General features: G+C 51.4%; 2 protein-coding genes across 2 annotated transcripts in view; one reads left to right on the forward strand and one right to left on the reverse strand.

Moving 5' to 3' along the window:
• The window catches only part of LOC119112686 (multidrug resistance-associated protein 5-like), a gene marked incomplete in the record, with an annotated part of 224,150 nt that overhangs the window by 85,507 nt on the left and 115,298 nt on the right, over positions 1-23,345 (reverse strand). Inside the window, 2 exon segments of the mRNA XM_037236939.1 lie at positions 118-247; positions 2,520-2,572. Coding sequence (XP_037092834.1) covers positions 118-247; positions 2,520-2,545 — 156 coding nt within the window.
• On the forward strand, positions 14,622-22,579 carry LOC119112684 (tyrosine-protein phosphatase non-receptor type 18). Its single transcript, XM_037236937.1, has 7 exons — positions 14,622-14,912; positions 18,878-18,986; positions 19,725-19,837; positions 20,455-20,553; positions 20,839-20,864; positions 21,439-21,589; positions 22,462-22,579. The coding sequence occupies exons 1-6, from the start codon at positions 14,799-14,801 to the stop codon at positions 21,497-21,499; spliced, it is 522 nt and encodes a 173-aa protein (XP_037092832.1). The 5' UTR covers positions 14,622-14,798; the 3' UTR covers positions 21,500-21,589; positions 22,462-22,579.

Raw genomic sequence — 23,345 nt, forward strand, 5'->3', positions numbered from 1 at the left:
TATGTATACATATACATGTGTGCATGAATATATATATATATATATATATATATATATATATATATATATATATATATTGAGGGAGTGATATATGGCAAGTATGATGATGCAGCTCACCCGCAGGTGCCAGATGTCGTTGGTTGTCATTGCGCCGGTGTAGGCCTTCCACATCAAACCCGTCATCCAGTGCAGAGAGAACAGGGAGAGACAGCCGCGCGACGGTCCCGGCATCACGTGCTTCGGCTCCCTGGCGCACCGCCGCAGCACCGGTCAGTCACGCGGCGTCGCACAACGCACAGCACGCCTCCGCACGACAAGAGCGACAGTGGTGACTGATGCCACCGAAGTCAAGAGTCAAGAGAAAGATAGGAAAGGAAAAGGGTACATTGAGAGAAAGAGATACATAGACATAGAGGCATAAAGACATAAAGACAGAGACATAGAGCCATAGAGACACACGAAAAGAGACAAAGAGTGGCTGAAAAAAAAACAGTGACAACCACGGGGATCCGGACATGGGTACAGACAAATGCAAGGACAGGGGTGGAGACAGTGACAGGCACAGCTTTAATCGACAGGTAGCGAGAGAGGGAGAAAGCGAGAGGGAAAGAGAGGAAGAGGAAAGAGAACGGAGTCTGCAGGGATGAAAAAGGCTTCCGATTTACCACATACTATCTGTGACCAAAATTGGCACCTTTACAAACAAGTTGGTGACAAAATTGCAAAAATGAAAACAAATTTCAACACACCAGACCATGTTACAGCAGATCATCCGAGCTCGACAAAACTCAAAGCTCAGTATTTATCTGTACTCGCTAAGGCTGCAGCGAGAGCATGCGCAGACCACATGTCTAAACGCTGCCGTTTTGCTGTGTGAGCAAGTTGAGCCATAAGATGCTGCCAGACATAATAGCTTTCATCAGGATAGGTTTTAGGAGCAGACAGAGACATACTACAAACTATACTATACCAGGGCTGCCATCACATATCAGTGATAGCACAGTGCTTTTCCAGTGCCTCTCACATCAGTGCTGTTCACAGATTTTCTCAACGGAGGTTCTCATTACATACTTACCAGCGCAAAATACCGAATAACTAGGTTATCACTACTCGTAAAAATTGTGACTGGCCACAGCATCATGCGACGAACGTGATCAGCTTGATACGCGCAGCGTTTTAAAGCGTCATGCCATTTGAGGCAGATGGGCTTGATTGCCTTCCTCGTGGTCATGCGTTGGGTTCAGCGCAAGGATGTGGGTAGCTGTTACTTGTGTTTTTGTCGTGAGAAGATGACTGGCTAGACGAACGTAGCTAATTGTCAGTTTTCTAAGGTAATGGCGTTAAAAGCCTTGCCGATCTAGGAGGATTGCTGTTTGTGTATACCTTACCGGTAGCTTCAGATGTGAGCGGAGGTCCCTTCAGCGACACATGTCAGGGATTCATACAGCGCTTCCTGCTGCTGAGAGAAACAGCGTCTTTGAGGTGAGAGGCCGAGCATTGCTAGTATAGGTATCTCACATTGCCTGTTGCACCTCAGGCTCAGTGCACTGATCAGTGGAGTGGCGTGAGATTAAACACTTTTAGCTGACACTATATTTCATATAAAGCTAAACGAAGGTGCTAGAGGTGTTTACAAATGCCATGTGCATTTGCTTGTCATTGATGCCCATGTTGAATGGCTTTTGCTCTAAATAATTGAGATCATGTAAAGAAGCGTTAGCTCTCCACCGGCAATGATCGTGCGAAAATGCTGCAGATCGCCAACGCTTCCGCCTGATTGCACGATGACGTGACAAAACCAAGTGATATTGTTTTCGGTGCTTGTAGAACCATGTTATCGGCAAATGTAGGGATGCATGTAAGGATGCATGTGCAGGGATGCATGTCTGCAAAATACGTGGGGGTGAGGCAGGGAAGGGGAGGGGGAGGGGGCGTTTGTGCAGGAAGAAAAAAAAATGGGTGAGCCTGTCTCCGATATACTTTTAGAACCAGTTCTTCTCAGATTTGACGCACTTTCTTTCACAGTTGGAGGCAGGGGTGTAGTTTCTCAGAATTTGTTTGGAGGCTGAACCACAAAATTATGACGGATAAAAGATAATGGATAAAAATGAGAACAAAACATAAGAAATTGCATGCCCGGTTGGTAGGCACAAACCCGCCTCCCACCCCCTCATTTCAATAGGAGATAACACACCTTTAGGCTGGTTATACCAAGCATACCTCTGTCTGATAATTATATTCCTTTATTTTCAACCAGCATTCGGTGTTTGATGGCCAGCAAATGACACTTTAGTGCAAATGAACTTCCGCAACGAAATGTTTGATGGTTATGCCCCATTTCAGTTAAGTTGTCTTTGTTTTTATGATTGATCGCATTTAGAGATATAGTACAACGGTTTCGTAATAACTGGACACCAGGCGACGATTTAGACGGTTCCGAATTTTGCCGGTGACAGAACATACACCTTTCACCCCTGGGAGTATGGGAGAGCGCGAGCGTGAGCGAGAGTTGTACTAACTTGCTGGCCGGCCGGACGGGTATCATCTGCCGCAGTGAGTTGCCATATCTTTGCTTCCATGGTCGTCTTGTATATCGCTCCTTTTTCCTGTAAAAGCCCAAAGAACCTGAGGCATTCAGTCACTAGCGCGGCATAGTAAGGAAACGTAAACTTTTCAGTTACATACATGGAAAGCAGACACGCTGTCCTCAGCTCTCCGGCTCCGTCGGCACAGCCGCAATTCGTAGCATGGCGATGGAAGGGTACGATCAACCAGCCGAAACCACGCCCCGCGTGATGCGTGTCTGTGTGTACACTTTACCGTGTTTACGTAGCTTTGTTTACATCTGTAGGACAAAGCACGCACGCTGCATCAACACGCCGGCATTCACTTTCAACGGGTCATCTGAGGTCATCTTAGGTCATTTCATGTCTTCTCATGACTCGACCTTGTGTGACCTTGCATGTACGACCCTCACACATACAAGTGATACCAATACACTGAAACGTCCGCTAGCGATATTTTGAACAGTTTTGAAGCCTCCATCGCAGCGGCTTTGGCCACCCGATCATTGACTTTACAGTGTCATTGTCGCAGTTATCATTTTAGTTCAAAGCATTTCGGGCTTGAGAGCAGTTTCATCCAATTTCCAAGATTGCCTCGTCAAGTTGAATTTCAAAGACTTCTGAATGTTCACGACCATTGGCAAAGGTGATCATGAGACATCCGTAATCTTTTCAGAATATCTGGACAAGATAGTATGGTATACGCACAGCCAAGAATGAGTCGTAGAACGCCGACATTGCAAAACAATCTCCCTAAAAGAGCTTTAATGACGGGGCTTTGACAGCGTTTTCTTTGATAGGAGAGCTTTGATAACGGTCAGTGGCCTGACAACGCTGGAGTCTGGATCCCACAATTTAGGTGCAACAAAATGACAAACTCTGTAGAAAGGTCAACAGCGTGGGAGACACTTTTAAAACAACCAGCGCGATTTGCGTCGGTTATAATGGTACGTCCTTCGCTCAAACAGGGTAGAACTAGGTGGAAGATGACTGGCATCCTTTTATAAGAGCACTGCCTTATCTCGGATTCTAGACAGCCGACTCGAACTGAAGAACAATAGAGGAGAGCACACACACATAGGAGGGGGAGAGGAGGGCCGACCTAATACAATGGATGCCACGAACAGGAAGTGCGTTGCAATGTCAGCTGATATCCGTGTGACAAACCTAACGGATGCACACAGTCCCACTCTTCGCACGATTATCAGTTCTCGTAATGGCAAGCCGTGTGTGGCCATCACGCCACGGGCCGGCTAGATGTAGTTCGCAATACGCCGTCAAAGAGTGATTTGAACAAGGACCATGTAGCCAATTTACGATGTTTATTCCAGGCAGATTGTTTGTGCGCTACTCAGAGTTTATTTATAAGTGTACAAAGTAATTTTTCTCAAACTTTTTCACTTTTTACCACTTTTTTACATGCCAAATTTTTCAAACTGGATGCCATAGCTTTGGAAATCGCTGCAAGTGCTGGCCCGCTAGCGTTGTGTGAAACCATGCGTGCGTCCATGCGTGCGCGCGTGTGTGTGTGTGCGTGTGTGTGTGTGTGTGTGTGTGCGTGTGTGTATCTTTGCGTGTGTGAGTGCGTGTGTGTGTGTGCATGTGTGTTTGTGTATGTTATAATTGTCGATTCGTTCATGTCTGTCGTTCGTAAACACGATTTGAGATAAAACGACCGTTCGTTGGCTCTCAATCAATGTTGTGCAATGTACGATGACGTATTCAAACGATGAGGTGTTGGGGGCCATATAATTTACAGAGTGTGTTGTCGAGGGCTGTCTGTTTTACTGAAGAGATACCAATAGTTATGTCAGTCATTCTAAACGTCCGTCACGGTGGCTCAGTTGGTTAGAGCGCATGCCTTCCGATCCACCCATCCGTGGTAAGCTGCGTTCGAGCCGCGTTAGAGCGTTTGCTATTTGCCCTTGACAGATATGGTCTGCGGCCGGTGCCAGCGGTCGTGGTAAAGGTCAGTTGACGTCAGAGGGCAGGACGGACCTTGCCGAGCAGTACGGCACGTTAAGCTCTCGCCACTAAATTCTGCCGTCGCCTGGAATTGCGCGATCGGATGGAGAGGGTCACGGCTCACACAAGTACTGCTTAGCGTGGGCGATGATGCCAAAAATCCATGCATTCAAATGCATTCAAATAGTTCGGATCAAATTTATTCAAAAAATAATATGTCTTCTTATTTCGTGATGCATGATACCTGATTCGATATCTTCAAATGTTGAACATTCACTTTCAGAATTGTCTAGCCCAACGTGAAAACAAAGCAACCGAGTGTCTATGACAATTTATAATCATTGGTTCCGGCGCGCAGCCAAAACATTTTTTGCGGGGGGAGGCAAATGTCAAATTGTCTCCAAAATCCTGCGAACTTGGACCCAGTGCCTGCCAAATCGCCAGTATCTGGTGTAAACCTTCTGGCTCGGGGACTATGTTTCGCTTGGCCACATCCTTAACTACGTCCCACAATTTCCTTGAATATATTTGTTGTTTTTCTTAATTTGCCAGCAGTTGTAAACGTCATTGCAGGTCAGGTCATTGACAGGGGTGAAGCAGCTTCAGACAAAAGTTATCGCTTTTAGTTATTAAATTAGTAACTTATCTTATGGGACTTTCTAAATTTAAGCCGGGACGTTTTAAGTCGTCTTGAATCCTTGCACAGGGCCACAAATATTAAAGCACTGAGTTGGATTCCAAGCTTCGCAGGAATCGCTTGAAATGAGCTTGCCGGTGCCGCCATAAGGCGTGCTACGCTTCTTCCATGCACAAGAGCATGTCCAATAACCGCCACACACTTTTACTCAGTATATCGTCCTTTCTACGAGGCCGTTGGCAGACAGCACCGTCTCACACGCTCCCCGATTTATTTGGTAACGACTCATCACTCATCACACATCTCTCTAGGTTCCTGTCGTTGCACGCGAGTACATTGCGTGCGCAGATGAAATAACAAAATGCATGCGTTGGTTCCTCCGCAGGAAAATGTTTTTTAGGTCAACATAAACATCCCCAAGGCGCAAATTAGAGTAGCCGAAATCCGGGAAAAAATCACGTTTTGGGGATAGTTTAGGTTAACCCTATCCGCTGAGCCATTCCTCTCCCAATTATTTCAAAACATGACACCCCTGGGAGAAAGGTATGGAAAAGCTAGGTTTTATTGTTTCCTACATCCAGATCGCAAACAACAGCAAGCGCCAGTAATTGCCACGAGAGCCACGAAGCCTATCGGCGAACATGACCGATCGGAAACTCACGATGGTATCATGGATGCTTACCAGAAATGGTGACCCTGCTTCCCCGCAAGCTGCTGGCGATGATCTGTCTTTTCCGGCTGTTTGTCCGAATCGCTGGGCTCATCTCGCGCTGTGTCGCCATCGTACGCAGAGTTCACTTCCCCCTTCATCCTGCTCGGCTGCACTGCAGTACGCGACAGTGACACGCCGCTCGCCCCCGGCTGCTGACCAGCGCGCGGCTCCGGTGCTGGCCTGGTTCTGGGGGCTCTAAGGAGACTGGATGGCCTCGCCTGCCGTCCAGGAGCCGCCGGTCCGGCTGCGTGGATTAGCCCGCCGGCCCCATCCTGTCGCCGTACGCAGGTCGTGTTCGGTGCCTGGTCACTGTGCCGGCCAGCCTGTTCAGTTCCGGTTACAGCCTCGTGCGCCGGACGCTCAATTAATTACCACCGCGACTCACCGGGCATAAAAGCTTCATTGCATCACAATGTGGTTTGATTGGCCGCGGTAATGAACCGACCGGCGGCCGACGCTCTACAGCCGCTACCAGCGCGAGTAAATCATCGCGCCCTGCTAGGTGAACACGCCACCGGACGTAGCGGAAATGCGAAGCCGGGTGGCTGCGAATTAGCTGCCCAGCCCGCGTAGCCGGCCGCTAGCAGCAGCTGACGGTAATCGGGCGAGCCGCATACCGCGCCGGCGCTGCTGCCGGCGGCTGCAGTCTGCACGGTGTAAAGACACGGCTCCTCCCGGCCGCCCGGCCAGCCAGTCACGCTGACCGGCACACTCCCAGTCCCGCGAGAGGACGTTCTGCCAGCTAGTAGCACAGTGAGTAGTGTGGCCATTCCGGGCGGCAGTGAACCCATCACGGTTTGACGGAGCACGACATGCGGTTTAAGTAGCGGCCAGGGAAGCATGCTCAATGTAGGCATCTGTCCACATATATCGTGAGGTTGCGGGTGAGAGCCGGGGCTTTCCTATTGCACACTATGGACTGCAGGTCATGGCTTTTTGCTGAGTCACGAGGTCTGATGGGCTTTATGCGCTGCGTACTGCCCTCAAACCACCGAATTTTCATCTATTACGATTTGTATTGCGCCGTGTATTCGGAGACCGTGTATTCGGAGAACTCACCATCAGACCTCAAATAAAGAAACGCATCTGGATGTCGGATCACACACATCGGATCGGACACACACACACACACACACACACACACACACACACACACACACACACACACACACACACACACACACACACACACACACACACACACACACACACACACACACACACACACACACACACACACACACACACACACACACACACCACACACACACACACACACACACCACACACACACACACACACACACACACACACACACACACACACACACACACACACACACACACACACACACACACACACACACACACACACACACACACACACACACACACACACACACACACACACACACACACACACACACACACACACACACACACACACACACACACACACACACACACACACACATACACACACACTAATTCGCTAATTTTGTAACACTAAGCTCCTTCTCGCACCTTTTCAAAGAAAGTGGATAAAATCTGGCGACAAAGCGCTTTCGTTGTATAACGAAGGCAGGCCCAGCTAATTTTTTCTCTCTGAGCACCCCCCGTGCTACCCGTTTTGCAAAGCCATGTTTCTGTAGACGCAAATACACCATCTATCATGGTCCTACGAGGATCCGACAATAGCATCACACAAATTGGAATAGGTGACACCATTGAACAATAAGCTGAAATCCTTGGCGACGTTTATTTCCTTCGCATTATCACCGGTACTATCACTTCCAAATACGGTCTCAATAAACGGAATCAAGTACGAAATCAATAGGGCGGGAATGGGGGGGGGGGGCAGCTTGCACCCCCAACCTGAAAGGTGAGGAGGCGGCGGCGCCCCTCGCCCCGCCAACTTGGAGGGCCTACGGAAGGCTTGTTCTGGTAGTTAGAGGATGATACTGAATCGTAAATCGCTCGCGTTGGAGCGCTCCTCTCGTTTGGTATAAGCAAAATGTTGTGCTGCTGATGGTCTTTAGCTATTTTTTTCTGGTCTGGCTATTGTGGAGGGAAATGCACCTTTGATGGCATCGAAACTTTTGCAGCAAGCTTGTGGAGCTTACGAAGAAGACGTCGCTTCTTCGGTGCGTTATGACAGGCGGGCCAAATTTCAGCGTCGTCTTCATTGTATGCAATCTTATGACGCTGTGCGTGCCGCATGATGAATTACAGAACGTGGCAGTCGGGACGACTAGGGCTCGAACCAGGGCAGGACGAACCAGGACACTTTTAATTTATTTGTTTTGGCCCACCAAACAAATAAGGATCGTTACCATTCACTCTACATTAATGTAGTTTATCTGATGCCTGTCAAATTTTGCCTGGTATAGTTTGCTTGATACCATAGCTAACCACGCATTTGTTTACGTCCTAGACCACACAGGCAGGCCTGTGCTGAGCATATGCACTGGCTGAATGTAGTAGCATATACCAGTCCATGACATATATGTGGTAGCATACGCCAGTGATGACAGATAGCCTGCCAGGCATTCCGGTTTCAAACATGCATGACCAGCTTGAAGAGCCGTTGTTGCTCGGCTGGCTAGTGTCATATGCTGTGCATGAGATGACATCAGCCACATTTGACCGGGACAAGTGACGGAAATTAAACGGGGAATGATGATCAGTCCCACGATAGCTACGTCATGACGTACGCCGCGTCCGGTGGCCCGTGACTTCTGGCCGCACGTGACCGCCCTGTCGACGCTGTGACCGCCAGGTTTGAGGAGCTGTTGGACCGACACACCTCGTTCAACATGCAGTTCCGCCTGTCGTCTGTGTGATTCTGTCTGCGGCTGAAAGAGCTCGGCACGGTCATGATTACGGCCGTGGCGCTGTTCGTTGTGGTCGCGCGTGACGCCTCGCCCGCCATGGTCGGCCTCTGCCTCTCAGCCGTTTTCAGCTCCGTCGCCTTCATCTCCACCTGGGTCCGCATAACGGCCGAGCTGAGGTGGGTGTCCGGGCAAACTAAGGTGGGTGTCCAGGCAAGTAGAGGTGGGTGTCCGGGGGAGCTGAGGTGGGTGTCCGCTCAAGTGTAGGTGGGTGTCCGGGTAAGCTGAGGTGGATGTCCGGGTATGCAGTCAACGCCGAGCCGCGGCGAGTTGCATAGAGTGGGAAATCGTCTGGCCGTCTTGCTTGTTCGACTTTTTATACCTGATAGTAGATGATGGCTCTTATTGTTTTCCATATTTATTGGCTGTATTTATTCCTCTACATAATCTACAGTCTGTTTCTCCTCTCGTCTCCTTGGTTCCCAGCAGGAGTGCGGCGTGTGCTTAAGTGTCCAGCAGAGCAGCTCGCAGATCGGTTCTGTGTGACCACAGGTCGCTGTTGATGTGACGTGATCGCTGTACTGAGTTATGTGGACACCGACCGCTGTTGTTTTAACATGATCACTGTGCTGAGTTATGTGATGGCTGATCGCTGTTGATGTGACATGATCACTGTGCTGATTCATGTAATGGCTGATCACTATATATGTGACATGATCGTTGTACTGATTTATGTGATAGCTGATCGATGTTGACATGACATGATCACTGTACAGAATTACGTGGTGGCTAATTGCTGTTGATGTGACATGATTGCTATCGATGTGACTTGATTGTTATTGATGTGACATGCTCGCCGTACTGAGTTGTGTGATGGCTGATCGCTGTTGACATGACATGATCACTGTGCAGAATTATGTATGGCTGATTGCTGTTGATGTGACGTGATCGCTGAGCTGAGTTAGGTGATTGCTGATCGCTGTTGATGTGACATGATCGCAGCGATGAGTTATGTGACCACCGACCACCGTTGACGTGACATGATCGATCTGGTAAGTTTTGTGGCGGCGGGTCGCTGTTGATGTGACATGATCGCTGTGATGAATTACGTGATAGCTGACCGCTGCCGATGTGATGTGATCGTCGCGCTGCTGACTGCTTGTTCTTTGCTACCGACGTTCACGCCGGCCCCCCGCTCGTCGCAGCTCCCGCCTCACATACGTGGAGCGCTGCGACGAGTACATCCGCAGCCTGGACTACGAGGCGCCGCTGCACGTGCCGGAACACGCACCGCCGGCGTCCTGGCCGCAGCGCGGCGGCGTGGAGCTGCGGGGCGTGTGCCTCCGCTACCGGCCTGAGCTGCCCAGAGTGCTGCACGACATTAGTCTGCAAGTGCAGCCCGGCGAGAAGGTCGGCGTTGTCGGACGCACGGGCGCAGGTGCGACACGAGGCGAGGCGGGCTCGGGCCAGAGCGTGTGGCGTGTTGGTGGGCGTACGCAGCCCTGGGAAGGTCTTTCTTGGACTCGACAATATCGTTAGATCCGTGCCGTTATGTAGGAAGTCAACCATGCGCTGTGCATGAAGCCGTGATGGAGATTTCCGTAGCCGCAGGTGGCGAGGCCAACGATAGAAGGGATGTACGATGTCGAGATATTCCATGTTTCAACGGAGGCTTGTTGAGTGTGATGCACACATGCTCTGTAGCTATGCTATGTAGCATGAGATGCTCAAGCTGGGGAAGGACCCCATGATAAACCCCTCATGGCGACTCAAAGTAGACGCAAGGTCTTTCCAGAACCTTGGGAGAGAGATAAAGAAGGAATAGGATTAACATGTTTTGTTTGTAGGTTTTATTGCAATGCCTGCACCAGCAATCCGTTTTCTTATGTGTCTTCAGATGCTAACAAGCGCTTACGCGCTTGCTTCGCTGCGCTGGTGTAAAATTTGACAATTTTTATCATGTATCTTTTGCAGTTGGAATCACGGTTTTAGGTGCCCTGGTTGCCAAAATATCGCGTATAGTGTGAAAAAGACTCGGCCGCAGGCCGCACGCGGTACTGGCGGTTCCTGGCGTCCGCTGGCAGGAGAGAGCGCATTTCCCCGCGCTCTCTGCAACACAGCCGAACTTATTCCATGGGATGAGCGAATAGTCGTGGGGTATGGCTCGTGGTTTTTGCCCCTTCCGTCAACTGTCAGCCTTTTGAATGATGACAGCACTGCCGTTGTATTATATACTGCCGGGCGGGATGAGTGTCCCAACCGCCAAGTGGATGGAGAGGTTCAAAACCATGCAGTCGACCTTCTGCACCCGTCACCATTTCGAACCGGACCGACTCTCCTGCTGACCGAGAGTCATCGAGTCGATGGTAGCGACCGTGTGCGCGGAGCCAGGTCCCCTGGATGTCCGGGTGGTTCACAGGTTTGTTCGGCTGCGCACGTCCATCCGGCTCAGCTTTCTGAACCGAATGCGCCAAAAGAAAGCTCTGCCGTACGGCGAGAGGCTGAAGAGGCGTCAGTTTGCAAGGTGCGCGGTGGCGCAGCTGCACCGGAGGAGGTGGCCCGTGATCTACTACAACGGAGGAGGCTGCCCGTAATCTGATTGAGCTGCACCGGAGGAGGCTGCCCGTGATCTGACACAAGCGGACACAAAGCAACAAGACGCAGGGTCTCGACGCTCATGCGGCTCCCGCTGGGCGCGTTTCATTGTAATGGACTGGGTTCGTTCCACTGTGACGGAGTTGGTGCGGACCAGTGTGGCGGCCCCTGCGTGACTGATCTCGGCCTTGCCGGCAGGTGGTCGAGCTAGACACGCCGCTGGCGCTGATGGAGAACGAGAACTCGCTGTTCCGCCAGATGATGGGCCACGCCGGCTTCACCACCGTTGAACAGCTGCTCGAGCTGCAGAGCAACAGACGGTAGACGACGCTGACTCGCAGACTGCCAGCTCTGTTCTTTCGCTGTCAGGGGAGGCCGTCCGTTACGCTGTCACTCAATGAGATGTACGCCTCTTGTTGGGAAATCGTTTGGAAACCGTCCACGGCGCTGTAATGGGCCGTTACTCGAATGATAATCTCGCTGGCGGTGTAATGTGTGTTTACCGGCACGGGCGCGTGCGGAGTGAAGCCGACTGGCTCGGCCTCACGTGCGTCCGGCTCTGTTTTCTTCTCCAGTTAGTCGAGACAGCTTGGAAGTTCCGAGTATCTGCTGTGTGCACACGTAAACATGCCGCACGCATGCACCTAGTACATCGCCGGTAACGCTGCGATGATTGCGGCGTGGTGTGATGACCAAGATAAGCAAGATAGCCAAGGTCAGTGACCGGTATCAACGTTGTGCCGGCGTCTCTCGTTTCGTCCGAATTCCTTGCTCACTTTGTAGAAATGAAGTCACACTATGTGCCTCGCAACGTTCCTGTCAACTGTCAGCGCTTAATCAACTAACTGCTTCTTCGAAATAAATGACCGTGTTTGTTCAGTTGGAATTGAATCGGCGGATAGAGACCAGCAGCCGATGATGTTCTGGTTGGCCATCTGACCGAGAGATGGCGCGAGAGTAGCCCAGGCAGCGCCATACCGGCAGGCAGGGGCTCGTTCTTCATTGGTAAAGGAAAATAAATTTCCAATATGGGATAAGAACATTCACCGATGAAGTGACCTGTTGAGATGTCACGTGGAAGATCGTTGGTTACTCTGCCAGGATGGAAAAAGGTGTGGAATTATTACTCATGCATACAAGACTGCAAGCGGTGCATTTGCAGCGCACCTTCACCCCAGTAGAGCAATCGCGGTCTCACTACAATATAAATGCAAGTAATGCCACAGTAGCACTGGCGTAGAAAATGAGTTTGCACGCTGTAGGCTTCGGCTGTGGTCCATTGGCACGCGGTGTAGTAATACCTTCGGTTACTCGCGGGGCTGAGCGGGGTTTGCTGCGAACGAGGGCGGATCTCAGCTGTCTGTGGTAGGCAACAGAAAGCGCATTTCACTGCGCCCTCTCCATTCATCGCCTGCTCGGTCTTGACATTGTATTTCACAAGCATCAAATCCAGAATGATTAGGCGTTCGCCGGGCTCTCCTCAGACTGTTTCCGTTTATACCCGGACTTGTTTCCTCTCGGACTGGGCTTCATCTGCCCTAATTTGCATACCTATCAGTTTACCCTGAAGCCCGGCCATGCCGTCCATCTCACCGAGAAAAGCTGGGCTTGTCGGCTGTGAGCCGGCTTAGTGCCGAACTAGCGGGGGTCCGCCAGAGCGCCCGCACAAACCCCGTTGAAGGGTCCCTGTGGGGGCTTGTTGGCGGAGGTCTCACACGAAGACAGCATGGCGAGGCTCCTGATCACTCTCTTAAGTGGCGTAACTCCTTTTTTAACTAAGAACCGGGAAAAACGCGATTACGCCGCTGCATCTTCTCAATCCCACAGTCCTCAATTGGGATTGCCATTACTGGCCGAAAAGACTCTATTTCCCCCCTCTCCAATACAATCGGGCAGTTGGCCTGCACATCAGTTCGTGCATGCCTGAGCATGCCCAGGAAAGCTGGAAGCCCGAGTGCCAGTCCGTGTGAGTGAGTGAGAGTCCGACCGTTCTTATTTCCGCCTCGGTGCTCCGCATCGAGAGCGGCTCACTGAGCTTCAGCTGACGCAGTCTCCCTCGTTACTGGCTCCTTTCGCGTTTCCTTTCATTTGAGTCCGAATATGCGGTATGTGGCTTATAAAGTCAAAGGTATAAAGTCTAACATGACGCCTATGAAGTCAAAGGTGGCAAGACCGAAATTCGGCAGAACATTAACGCATCCTAATGGGGCAACATGACGCATTTCCTGCCCTTGCCCCGCACAGTTGACCAAATGGGCCCCAACATCCGTAGCTTTGAAGGCGCTCAGAGCAGTAGTGTGTATGGTTTAAACCCGCCTCGGCCGAGCGCTTAGCATTAGGACCACGAACAAAGCGAGCGTCAGCGGCTGCTTTCCTGTTTCCAGTCAGATTCTATGCAAGAGGAGAACACAGCGGATCACGGCTTTACCGATACCCTCGGCGTGCACCCCTCTCCTCGTGCATACATTAGAAACTGCATAACCTCGTGCATATGTCCGTCCCGGTGGCTCAGTTGGTTAGAGCGCCTGCCTCCCGATTCACCCACCCGTGGCGGGGTGGGTTCGAGTCGCTTTAGGCGCCCGCTATTTGTCCTTGACAGGTATGGCCTGCGGCCGGTGGCAGCGGTCGCACTAAAGGTCAGTTGACGTCAGAGGGCAGGACGGACCGTGCCGAGCATTGCGGCACGTTAAGCTCTCGCCACTAAATTCTGCCGTTGCCTGGAATTGCGCGATCGGATGGTAGGGTTCAGGGCTCACACAACAAGCACTGCTTAGCGTGAGCGCTGATCCCAGAAATCCATCCATTCAAAGGATTCGGATCAAATTTCTAAAAATAAAAATAAAAAACTGGCTGCTGGGAGAAGCCAGGGTGAGACAACCCAGGACAGGCGTTAAGGGCACAATTTTACCCTAACTTATAGACCATTTGGCACTGTTTGAGGAGCGCCAAAGTTCGCGTCTCTCGGAGGGGTGCCGCACGTGGCCCTGATGCGGTTAGTGAAGTGCTTTATGGGTGATAGCTTTTATCGTGAGAAATGGCTTATTATGACAGACGAGAGGTTTCTTTGATGACCTAATGGTCTCATCGTTTTTCCAGTTTCAAAATTTGATGAGATGCATGATTAGCAATTTTGTCATAATCATGAACACTAGTTTTTGCTTTGCACTCAAACGAATCAAGCGCGAGAGATGTCCGTAGAGACTTATTTGTGACGTCATAAGCTGCTTCACTGGAAACCAATCACAGGCATTCATTTCTAAGCCCTTCGACAAGGGTATCTTTCACACCTTAATAAACTCACCTTGCATCCAGTTGTCCTCCGCACCCCGCGCCCGTTCCTTGCGCCCCAGGTTTTTTTCCACCTGGGGTGATTTGGTGTGTGAGGTTGGGTTTCGTCAATTTCCGTCCGACCTTTTTTCTTGATTGATAATAACATCAGGGTTATCATCAGTACATGGGGTGTCCGTTAGCTATTATTGTTGTAGATGGTTGGAAATGAAGGATGAAAAGGTTCCTCTGAAGACGATATTGCAAAACTTTATTAATCATGTTGAAGATCTGGAAATGCGCTTAAAAGAGAATGAAGATCTTTATGAAAGTGAATTTCAGGTGAGGTCTTGTTTGTTATACATGTCCCGGTGTTACCACTGTGATGTAATCTATTGGGTTTACCCTTATGAAGTTTGTCAGATTTGCCTTAAAAACTTTATGCTAGGTGTTTCAGCTTTGTATGTAAATGTGATTTTCTTCTCTATTATTCTGTGATAAACACAGCATTGTCTTGGTGATTTTGTTCTTGGGTGGGCCACATCCCTTCTGGAAGGCCCGCAAAACATTGGAGTAAACCACTGGCTGTCTTGCATCATTAGGTAGCACATGTTTGCCCAAGGTGCCTATCAATGTGGAAAATGGCTGAGAAAATTTGAAAAAGTAAAGCAGCAAGCCATTTCTTCTAAGCAATGTTTTCCTCACAATAATGTGATCTTAAAACTGGGTTTGCTCCCTGAAAAGCTGTCATATTCATATGTGATGTGACACCAATCATACTATATTTGCTATCCATCTTAATTTGATGCTTGCTAGTTTTTGTGCTTCCCAGGTTTGTGTAATGGTGATGCATATTGTACTGTGTCATTGCCTTAGTAGGTACATTTTGGCCAGATATAGGCAGATGATATAACATCCAACATCAGAGATGGAGCTAGGAACCAGGGTGACAGGGAATGTGGCCCTTCTCATTTTCATGCCTTTGGGATTGTGTGGTGATCAGTGTGAGGAATGAGCTTCAAAAACAAGTTTGACCCTGCTGTGTATCAGCTTCATCTGTGGCCTAGTTCTAATTGCATTTGCCATATAGTTAAACAATATTATTGTGGTTGGTGCAATGCATGGCTGTCTCTTGTTTCTTTCAGTAGACCTAAATCTAACTGTACAGTACTGCTGATATGTTAGTGCTCAGATTATGTTCACATAATGAAACATTGAAGCATTGGATGTGCATGATGCAGCTAGTCATTTTTGGAGCTGGATATGTTAGTCTCAATGTAAAATCAACCTGGGTTCAGGTACATTGGTTCCCAGGTTGTTTGCCCTGGTTTGCTGGAATGCTCCCAGTTCAGTCTCAGCCATATATCCATTTTAAGTACCATTGCTATGCAGTGCCACCTTTCCTTATATTATGTGCTACAGCTACATTGAGGGATAACCTGATACTGCCATTCCTCTCAGCCCATGGTATTCAAACCTGTTGTTGACTCATTAAGACAGGTGCTATTGCTCTCAATTTGCACAACATTTTAGCTGCCCTGTTAATGTATGCTTTATCATGAAATATTGCAAGAAACAGTTCAAGACCAGATGCAAAATGTGATAAGAGTTAAATATGGGATGGCAGGGATTGTCTTCAAAAACTAATAAAAATGATAAAAGGAGCTTTAGAAAATTGGTGTGTTGATGCATTGCTTGTGCACTAGTTCCAAAATGTCATGTGGCTTAAAAATTCCCTGGCTATAGGTGTGGGTTGGTGCAGAAATCTAGTCACCCAGGCTTGTGAGTTCTACCAGTTCTGGTAGCTATGAGAATGCCTTATGAACAGTAAGATGATAATGTTGGGCTGATATTGATGACCATGCATTGGCATTCAAGCCTATGTGATTTGCATAGCCCAGTGTTCTCTCTAGGTCATCACGTGTGTTGAAGATGGGTTTGAGAAAAAGTGATGTTGGCCATTTGATTGATTGCTGATGCACCTGTGGGTTGACCAGTTCTGGGGTCCCTTATGAATTGTGGGTGCTATGCACACATGCTCATTTCAGTAGTTTTCAGGTCGGTATGCTTGGTTAGTCACTGTCATGCATCAAATCCTGAAAAGCAATGTCAAGCAGTCCAATCTGTCTTTTTCACTCAATGAAGGCTTGTCAGCTGCACTCATGCACCCATACATCTGCCAGGACAGTTGTGAGATCTCCCATGGCTCAAAATGGGTTCATCTCACATTGCTGGATGCTGGGTCATGAGGATCTGGACAGAGTCTGGATCTGCATTATGTAGCTTTTCTACTGTCAGCAAAGTACACTTTTTATATTAATCAAGTGATGAAGGGATATTTTTGTGCGGTTCTCTCGTCGCTCAAAATGGGATCATCTCACATTGCTGGGACACTGGGTCATCAAGATCTGGACATAGTTTGGGCCTGCAATATGTAGCTTTTCTTCTGTCAGCAAACTATATTTTCATATGAATCAGATGATGAAGGGATATCTTTGTGCATTGCGCACCTTTTGCAGCATATTCATATATAATTGAACAACTAGTTTGTAAATACCTTTTTACCGCAAAGCCTTTAAAATAATTGGATCCATTGAGCAGATCTCTGAAAGCTACACTAAGTGTGTGGTTGCAAATTGTAAATGTTACTATCAGGCTGGGCTGAACTACTCAGGGAAATATTTATCTGTGTTCAAGTAAGACTTGCTTATCCTGCTGCATTGCTCATAGGAAACATGGATGCAGTATCACTGCAGCAGGAAAATAATTCTTATATGTCTCCATGGAAGCAAAGTTTTGATGATTTACCAATGATTTGAACTGTTCAGTTGCAAAGATAAGCCCTTTCAGATGTACTGAAAAGTATCATGTATGGGTGGTTCTTCACCCCCTCACAGTTTCTCTCCGCTATTTTATCCCTCACATTCTGTTTTCATTTTTGAAATATGTCAAAAGTAGAATTAGTTTCAAATAGTGTTGAGCTAGTGACTGAACATTTGTATCTTCAGAGACCTGACCCGGCTTGGCAAATGCATGCTGTTGATGGGTCTACATGTCAGCAACTGTAATGGTGCTACCACAATTCTTTGTGGGCAATGCTGTAATGTTGTCTTAATGATGATAGCAAAACAACTGCGAATGTGAAGAACACGGGTCGAAACCGAGGCCTGCTCTCGATAATCCGGACTTGCATCGGTGCAAGACTAAGGTCGTGCGGCGAAGAGGAGGGCGGGCAGTCGCATCGGCGAAAGTGGGAGTCGACATGTGCAGCCACGGCCGCACAAAGCACGGGCGCGGCAGACTCATCTTTGACGATTGGTGTCAGACCATGGTCTCCAGCTGGTAGATGAAGTGTAGGCGCGAAACTGACGGATTGGCGCGGGCGGTTGCATCATTCGCAGGACAGGAAACGAACTGAACACTGTCCTACCAGTAACGACGCCACGCACCGGCCGTGGATGGGAACCGACCACAATTGTAACCCAATGGGGGCCGAACGAGAGAGGCGTGCAGTCGTGGTAACGCACCTGGACAGTCCAGCTCACTGTTACCGATATTTGCCAAGGCTGTGGAGACCTAAACGCAGACAAATTTTTCAGCGATGTTGTTTGTAAGGTGGCGCGCGAACGCTTTGTGGTACAACCTGTGCTGCTAAGCTCGCTAAAGTCTGTATTCATTGCATTGAGGACACATTTGTACAGGCTCTTGGAAGTGTCCATCCCCTCATACTTTGATATTATCTCCATGTCAACAAGTGGAATAATGCATCATATTGCCCGGCCTTTCTGGTCACCTGTTTTTCTGTGTCCTGGAGCCGAAGAGGTGCGCTGTGCCATACCGTATGCGCCATCAGAACAGACAGCAAGCAAAACATAACTGGACAGCTTAGCCCAGATCAGCGATGTACTGCTACTGCTGCTAGCTACTGACAGTCACTGGTGTCGGCTGTGTCAGTAGCTAGCTTACAGTCGCCCTCGACTCTTGTTTCGAACCTCATGGACACCCCTGTGTTTCATTCTCAGCCGATCGTGGTTATGTCTGCTGAAACCATTTTGAGGTAGCGGCCAGGCACGTGGCGTGCTTGGTGCATTCCTTCGTTTCGTGAGCTCTGGGCAATTGGGCCGTTAAGTCGCGGTCCGGGACCGGTTTGGGGCATCCGTGTATACCAGTGCGAAATAAGCGCCCTGGGGCCCTTACGCGGCGATCTCTGCAACGCCCAGGGACGGAAGTTCACCGTCTTATGGTATTAATCTCAGGTGTATGCGCTTATTTGTCTGTTTGTGACTGCACACGCATTGTTCCTTTAGGAGCTGAAGAATATCAGTGATGCTTTGAAGACCCAAGAATACTATGCCTGCGCAGAGGGAGAGAAGCCCGTCAACAGGCGGAAAAATCGCTACAAGGACATCCTGCCTTGTGAGGACCTGAGGCACTCACCGACATAATGCCAGCGGCTTGCTTTGCCACAGTTTAGAGATACAATTGGGCAGCTTACTGCCGGTCTCGCTGCGCTGTGGAATTGATGTTGTCGCGTACACGGTCGAATTGTAAGATGTGTGACAACCAGAAGTTTGTCAGGACACGTCCTTGAAATGGCGGCGGGTGCCGCGGTCGACAGTCGATGTCTCATTAGCGGTGTTTGTCAGACGTTGACGGTGGGTGCCGTAATTGACAGTCGATGTCTCACAAGTGCTGCCTGGTGGTGTTTGTCAGGCTTTGATGGTGGGTGCCGTGCTCTGCAGTCGATGTTTCACGAATGCTGCCTGGCGGTGTTTGTCAGACGTTGAAGGCGGGTGTGATGCTCGACAGCCGATGTCTCACGAGCGCTGCCTGACGGACCGTTTGTCAGACGTTGACGGCGGGTACTGTGCTCTACCTGGCGGTGTGTTTGTCAGGTGTTGACGGCGGGTGCTGTATTTTGCCCGACAGCGTGTTTGTCAGACGTTGACGGCGGGTGCTGTACTCTGCCTGGCGGTGTGTTTGTCAGACGTTGACGGCGGGTGCTGTGCTCTGCCTGGCGGTGTGTTTGTCAGACGTTGACGGCGGATGCTGTGCTTTGCCTGACGGCGTGTTTGTAAGATGTTGACGGCGGATGCTGTGCTCTGCCTGAAGGCGTGTTTGTCAGATATTGACGGCGGGCGCTATGCCCAACAGTCGATGTCACGCGGGTGGTGCTCAGCGAGTTCCCGGGCGTGGCCGGGTCCGACTACATCAACGCCAACTACATCCGCGGCGCCTCCGGCTCGCCGGCCTACATCGCGTCACAGGTACGGCCGCCGTAGCTCTCCTCCCTCTCTCTGGCGCTGTCCTCGGCGGAACGTCAGCTGCACTCGGCCCGCTTCGCAGCCAGCGTGCAGTGATTGGCTATCTTTGCAATGTTGTGCCGTGTTGTTGCAATAGGCTGGTGCGAACAACTTAAATGAACATAACAGACGATAGTTTCATGTTATTCTGTCGTGAATAATGTGGTTGGAACTTTTTTCTCTCATGACTCATGGTTGGTCTGCTCTAAAGCACCAATAAACAACAATAGCAAAAGCAAAGCACTGCCGTTAGTGAATGACCTGCCTTTTAAAAAACGGGTTCCACGATGCAACTCCGCTTTGTGGGGCGTCTGGACGAGGCCGTTTTATTAGGGCCCATTGGTGACCCTTTGTCGTGTCGTCGGTCTTACGCGCCGAACACCACTAACGGCCGGCCCAGCGACTGATGGGCTGTGCGCTGCTGGCGGCTGGCCCCAGCGGCTGACGGGCTGGGCGCCGCTGACGGCTGGCCCCAGCGGCTGACGCGCTGGGCGCCGCTGACGCGCTGGGCGCCGCTGACGGCTAGCAGCGTCGAGCGGAGCGACACGCGCCGCTGACCGGCGGCGGCGTGGTGCCGGCAGGGCCCGCTGCCGCACACGGTGGCCGATTTTTGGAGGATGGCTGTCGAGTGCGAGGTGCAGGTGATCGTGATGGCCTGCAACCAGACCGAGTCTGGCAAGGTGAGACTACGTGACACCGCGCCACACAGGCGCCGGTGGCGACGATCGTGCCTCTTCTGGAAGGTGTAGGTCACTGTGACAGCGTACGCGTACTTGATATGTTAGCGAAGTCTGTTTCGGTGGTCATGCGAGCTGTCTAGTTACATAGCCGCCCTGAAGTCAACATCGCCTATTGCGGAGCTGGCAGCGGCAGTGTTGGACGATTTTGCCGGTGGCATCGCTGCGAGTGCTTGCTCGGAGTAGCGCCGGTTGATGCCTCATCATTTTCCATCTCATTCGCTGCAGCTGCTACTGAGACCTGATCATAAAGAGTGAGACCAGTGCACGAGTTGAAATGCCTGTGGCCTGGTTAACACGTCGGACGGTGTTTTTTATCTGAGCATTTTGATGCGTACACTTGACGCGTCATTCACGTAGATTGCTCGCCGTTTGAACCCACTGTCACAGCGTGTTTCCGGCACCCGTCTTATGCAGTCTTCCTTCGACATTTGTATGGGGCTCTGTGCATGTTTGGTTCCGGGGCGGTCGGTCGTTGATGTTATAGTGTAACAGATTCGACATAATGTGTCGAATCTGTTGGGGTAGATGGACATGTTATGTCTACCTACGGCCATGGGTTCGTCTTATCCAAGTGTTCATTGACTGTAGATAGGACGTATGTCGTATCGTAAGGCTTGCTGTAGACTGTCCGTTTAGCATTAGCATTAGCATTTCTAGCTGGTATATCGAGTAGCCTGCTTTGTCGCAATAGTTGGTAGAACCTCCGGATGTAGTATCAGTCCATCTCCCCTGTCCGGGCCGCGTGACGACCTGGCCGCCAATGGTATGGCCCCGCCCCGCCCCGCCCCGCCCCGCACGCGCTGACCGCTACCGGTCCGGCCGCAGCACAAGTGCGAGAACTACGTGCCGGAGTGTGAGGGCGAGCGGCAGGCGTTCGGAGACGTGACGGTGACGCTGAGCCAGAGCCGTCACGTCTGCCCCGACTTCACCGTCCGCAAGCTGATGGTCCGCTACACCGGCACCAGCGGAACCACAGGTGACCGGCGGCCACGGCACGCGGCCGGCGGTCCGACTGTCACGGCGTCCGGCCGGCGGCTCGACCGTCACGGGACGAGGCTGGCGGTCCGACCGTCACGGCACTCCGACCGTCACGGCGTCCGGCCGGCGCTTCGACCGTCACGGCGTCCGGCCGGCGGCTCGACCGTCACGGGACGAGGCTGGCGGTCCGACCGTCACGGCACTCCGACCGTCACGGCGTCCGGCCGGCGCTTCGACCGTGACGGCGTCCCGCCGGCAGTCCGACCGTCACGGCACTCTGCCGGCGGCGCGATTGTCTGCCGCGCTGTCTGGCTCTCTCCACCACAATGTCTCTACCCCCATCACTCTCACTGCCCCACCTCCGCTAGTCCTGTCGTTTTGACGACCTGTAGATCCGTCTGCCTATCTGCTTAGTTTGTGGGTCCCTAGACTATCTCCATCACTCTCACTGCCCCACCTCCGTTTGTACTGTCTGTGTGACGACCTGTAGATCCGTTTGCCTATCTGCTTAGTTTGTGGGTCCCTAGACTATCTCTATCACTCTCACTGCCCCACCTCCGCTAGTCCCGTCGTTTTGACGACCTGTAGATCCGTCGGCCTATCTGCTTAGTTTGTGGGTCCCTGGACTGTGGTTCGAATGACTGCTGGAAGGCCTTAGCTATTGCCTCGATGAGTGTTTGGAATCCTGCACCATTGCTGGGTGGACTGTATTGACTGTCAGACGGTCGGTGATGCGTGGGTTCATGACTAGGTCCCAGACCCGTTAGCGGCGACGGCTCTTGACTGGCTGGGGCGACGGGCGCCCTGCCGGCGCAACGGCCGCTGCGCGCGGTCTTACCGCCTGACCGTCGGTCTTCGCCTGTCCGCCAGAGGAGCGCGCCGTCTGCCAGTTCCACTACTCGGCCTGGCCGGACCACGGCGTGCCCAGCTCGGTGGTGCCGCTGCTGCGCATGATCCGCATGCTGCGCGACACGCAGGCCTCGGAGACGCTGCCCGTGCTGGTGCACTGCTCGGCCGGCTGCGGTCGCACCGGCACCGTCTGCGCCATCGACTACGTCTGGGGACTGCTGAAAGCCGGCGTACGTGGCGGCCCGGGCCGGCCTCCCTCGGCCGTCAGCGGGACGGGCGCGAGGCGGATGGGCGCCCCGCGGCCAGGCGCGACACCCACGCTTGCGTGCGCTGTGGCTCCGTGCGAGCATCGTCCTGGTCGCCGTATGGCGTCTGAGCCTTCTTTGGGTCGTCTTGGTCACGCTCTGTAGACGGACTGCTGTCAACTGCGTGGATATGTGGGGAGTGAACGAGCCTGTACGCGTGCCTGATTGGATGGCTCCAGACTTGGCGAGCCAGGTGCGGCATGTCGGTGTCTGAGCCACGACTGTCTTGCCGTGCTGTAGGTGCACCCATGAAACCCAGAACGTGGTGAGCTGTCACAGCACGCGTCGGTGTTATGCAATAGTCTAAGCGTGCAGTGACCGAGCGTGCCTCGATGGACCGGCCGCCAGCCCTCTCACGTATGCAGAGTGCGCTTCGCCTGACGGCACCGTCCCGCTTCTGCCGCTGCAGAAGCTGACGCCGGCCTTCAACCTGTTCGACCTGGTGGCCGAGATGCGGCGCCAGCGGATAGCCATGGTGCAGACCAAGGACCAGTACATGCTGGTGCACCGCGCCGTGCGTCAGCTGTTCCAAGACCAGCTGCGCATGATCGAGTCGCATCCGTACGCCAACGTGGACATCGCCGGCAAGCCGCTGAGCGG

Source organism: Pollicipes pollicipes, unplaced genomic scaffold, assembly GCF_011947565.3.
Source record: "Pollicipes pollicipes isolate AB1234 unplaced genomic scaffold, Ppol_2.1 Scaffold_7261;HRSCAF=8764_pilon_pilon_pilon, whole genome shotgun sequence".
NCBI classification, from domain to species: domain Eukaryota; kingdom Metazoa; phylum Arthropoda; class Thecostraca; order Pollicipedomorpha; family Pollicipedidae; genus Pollicipes; species Pollicipes pollicipes.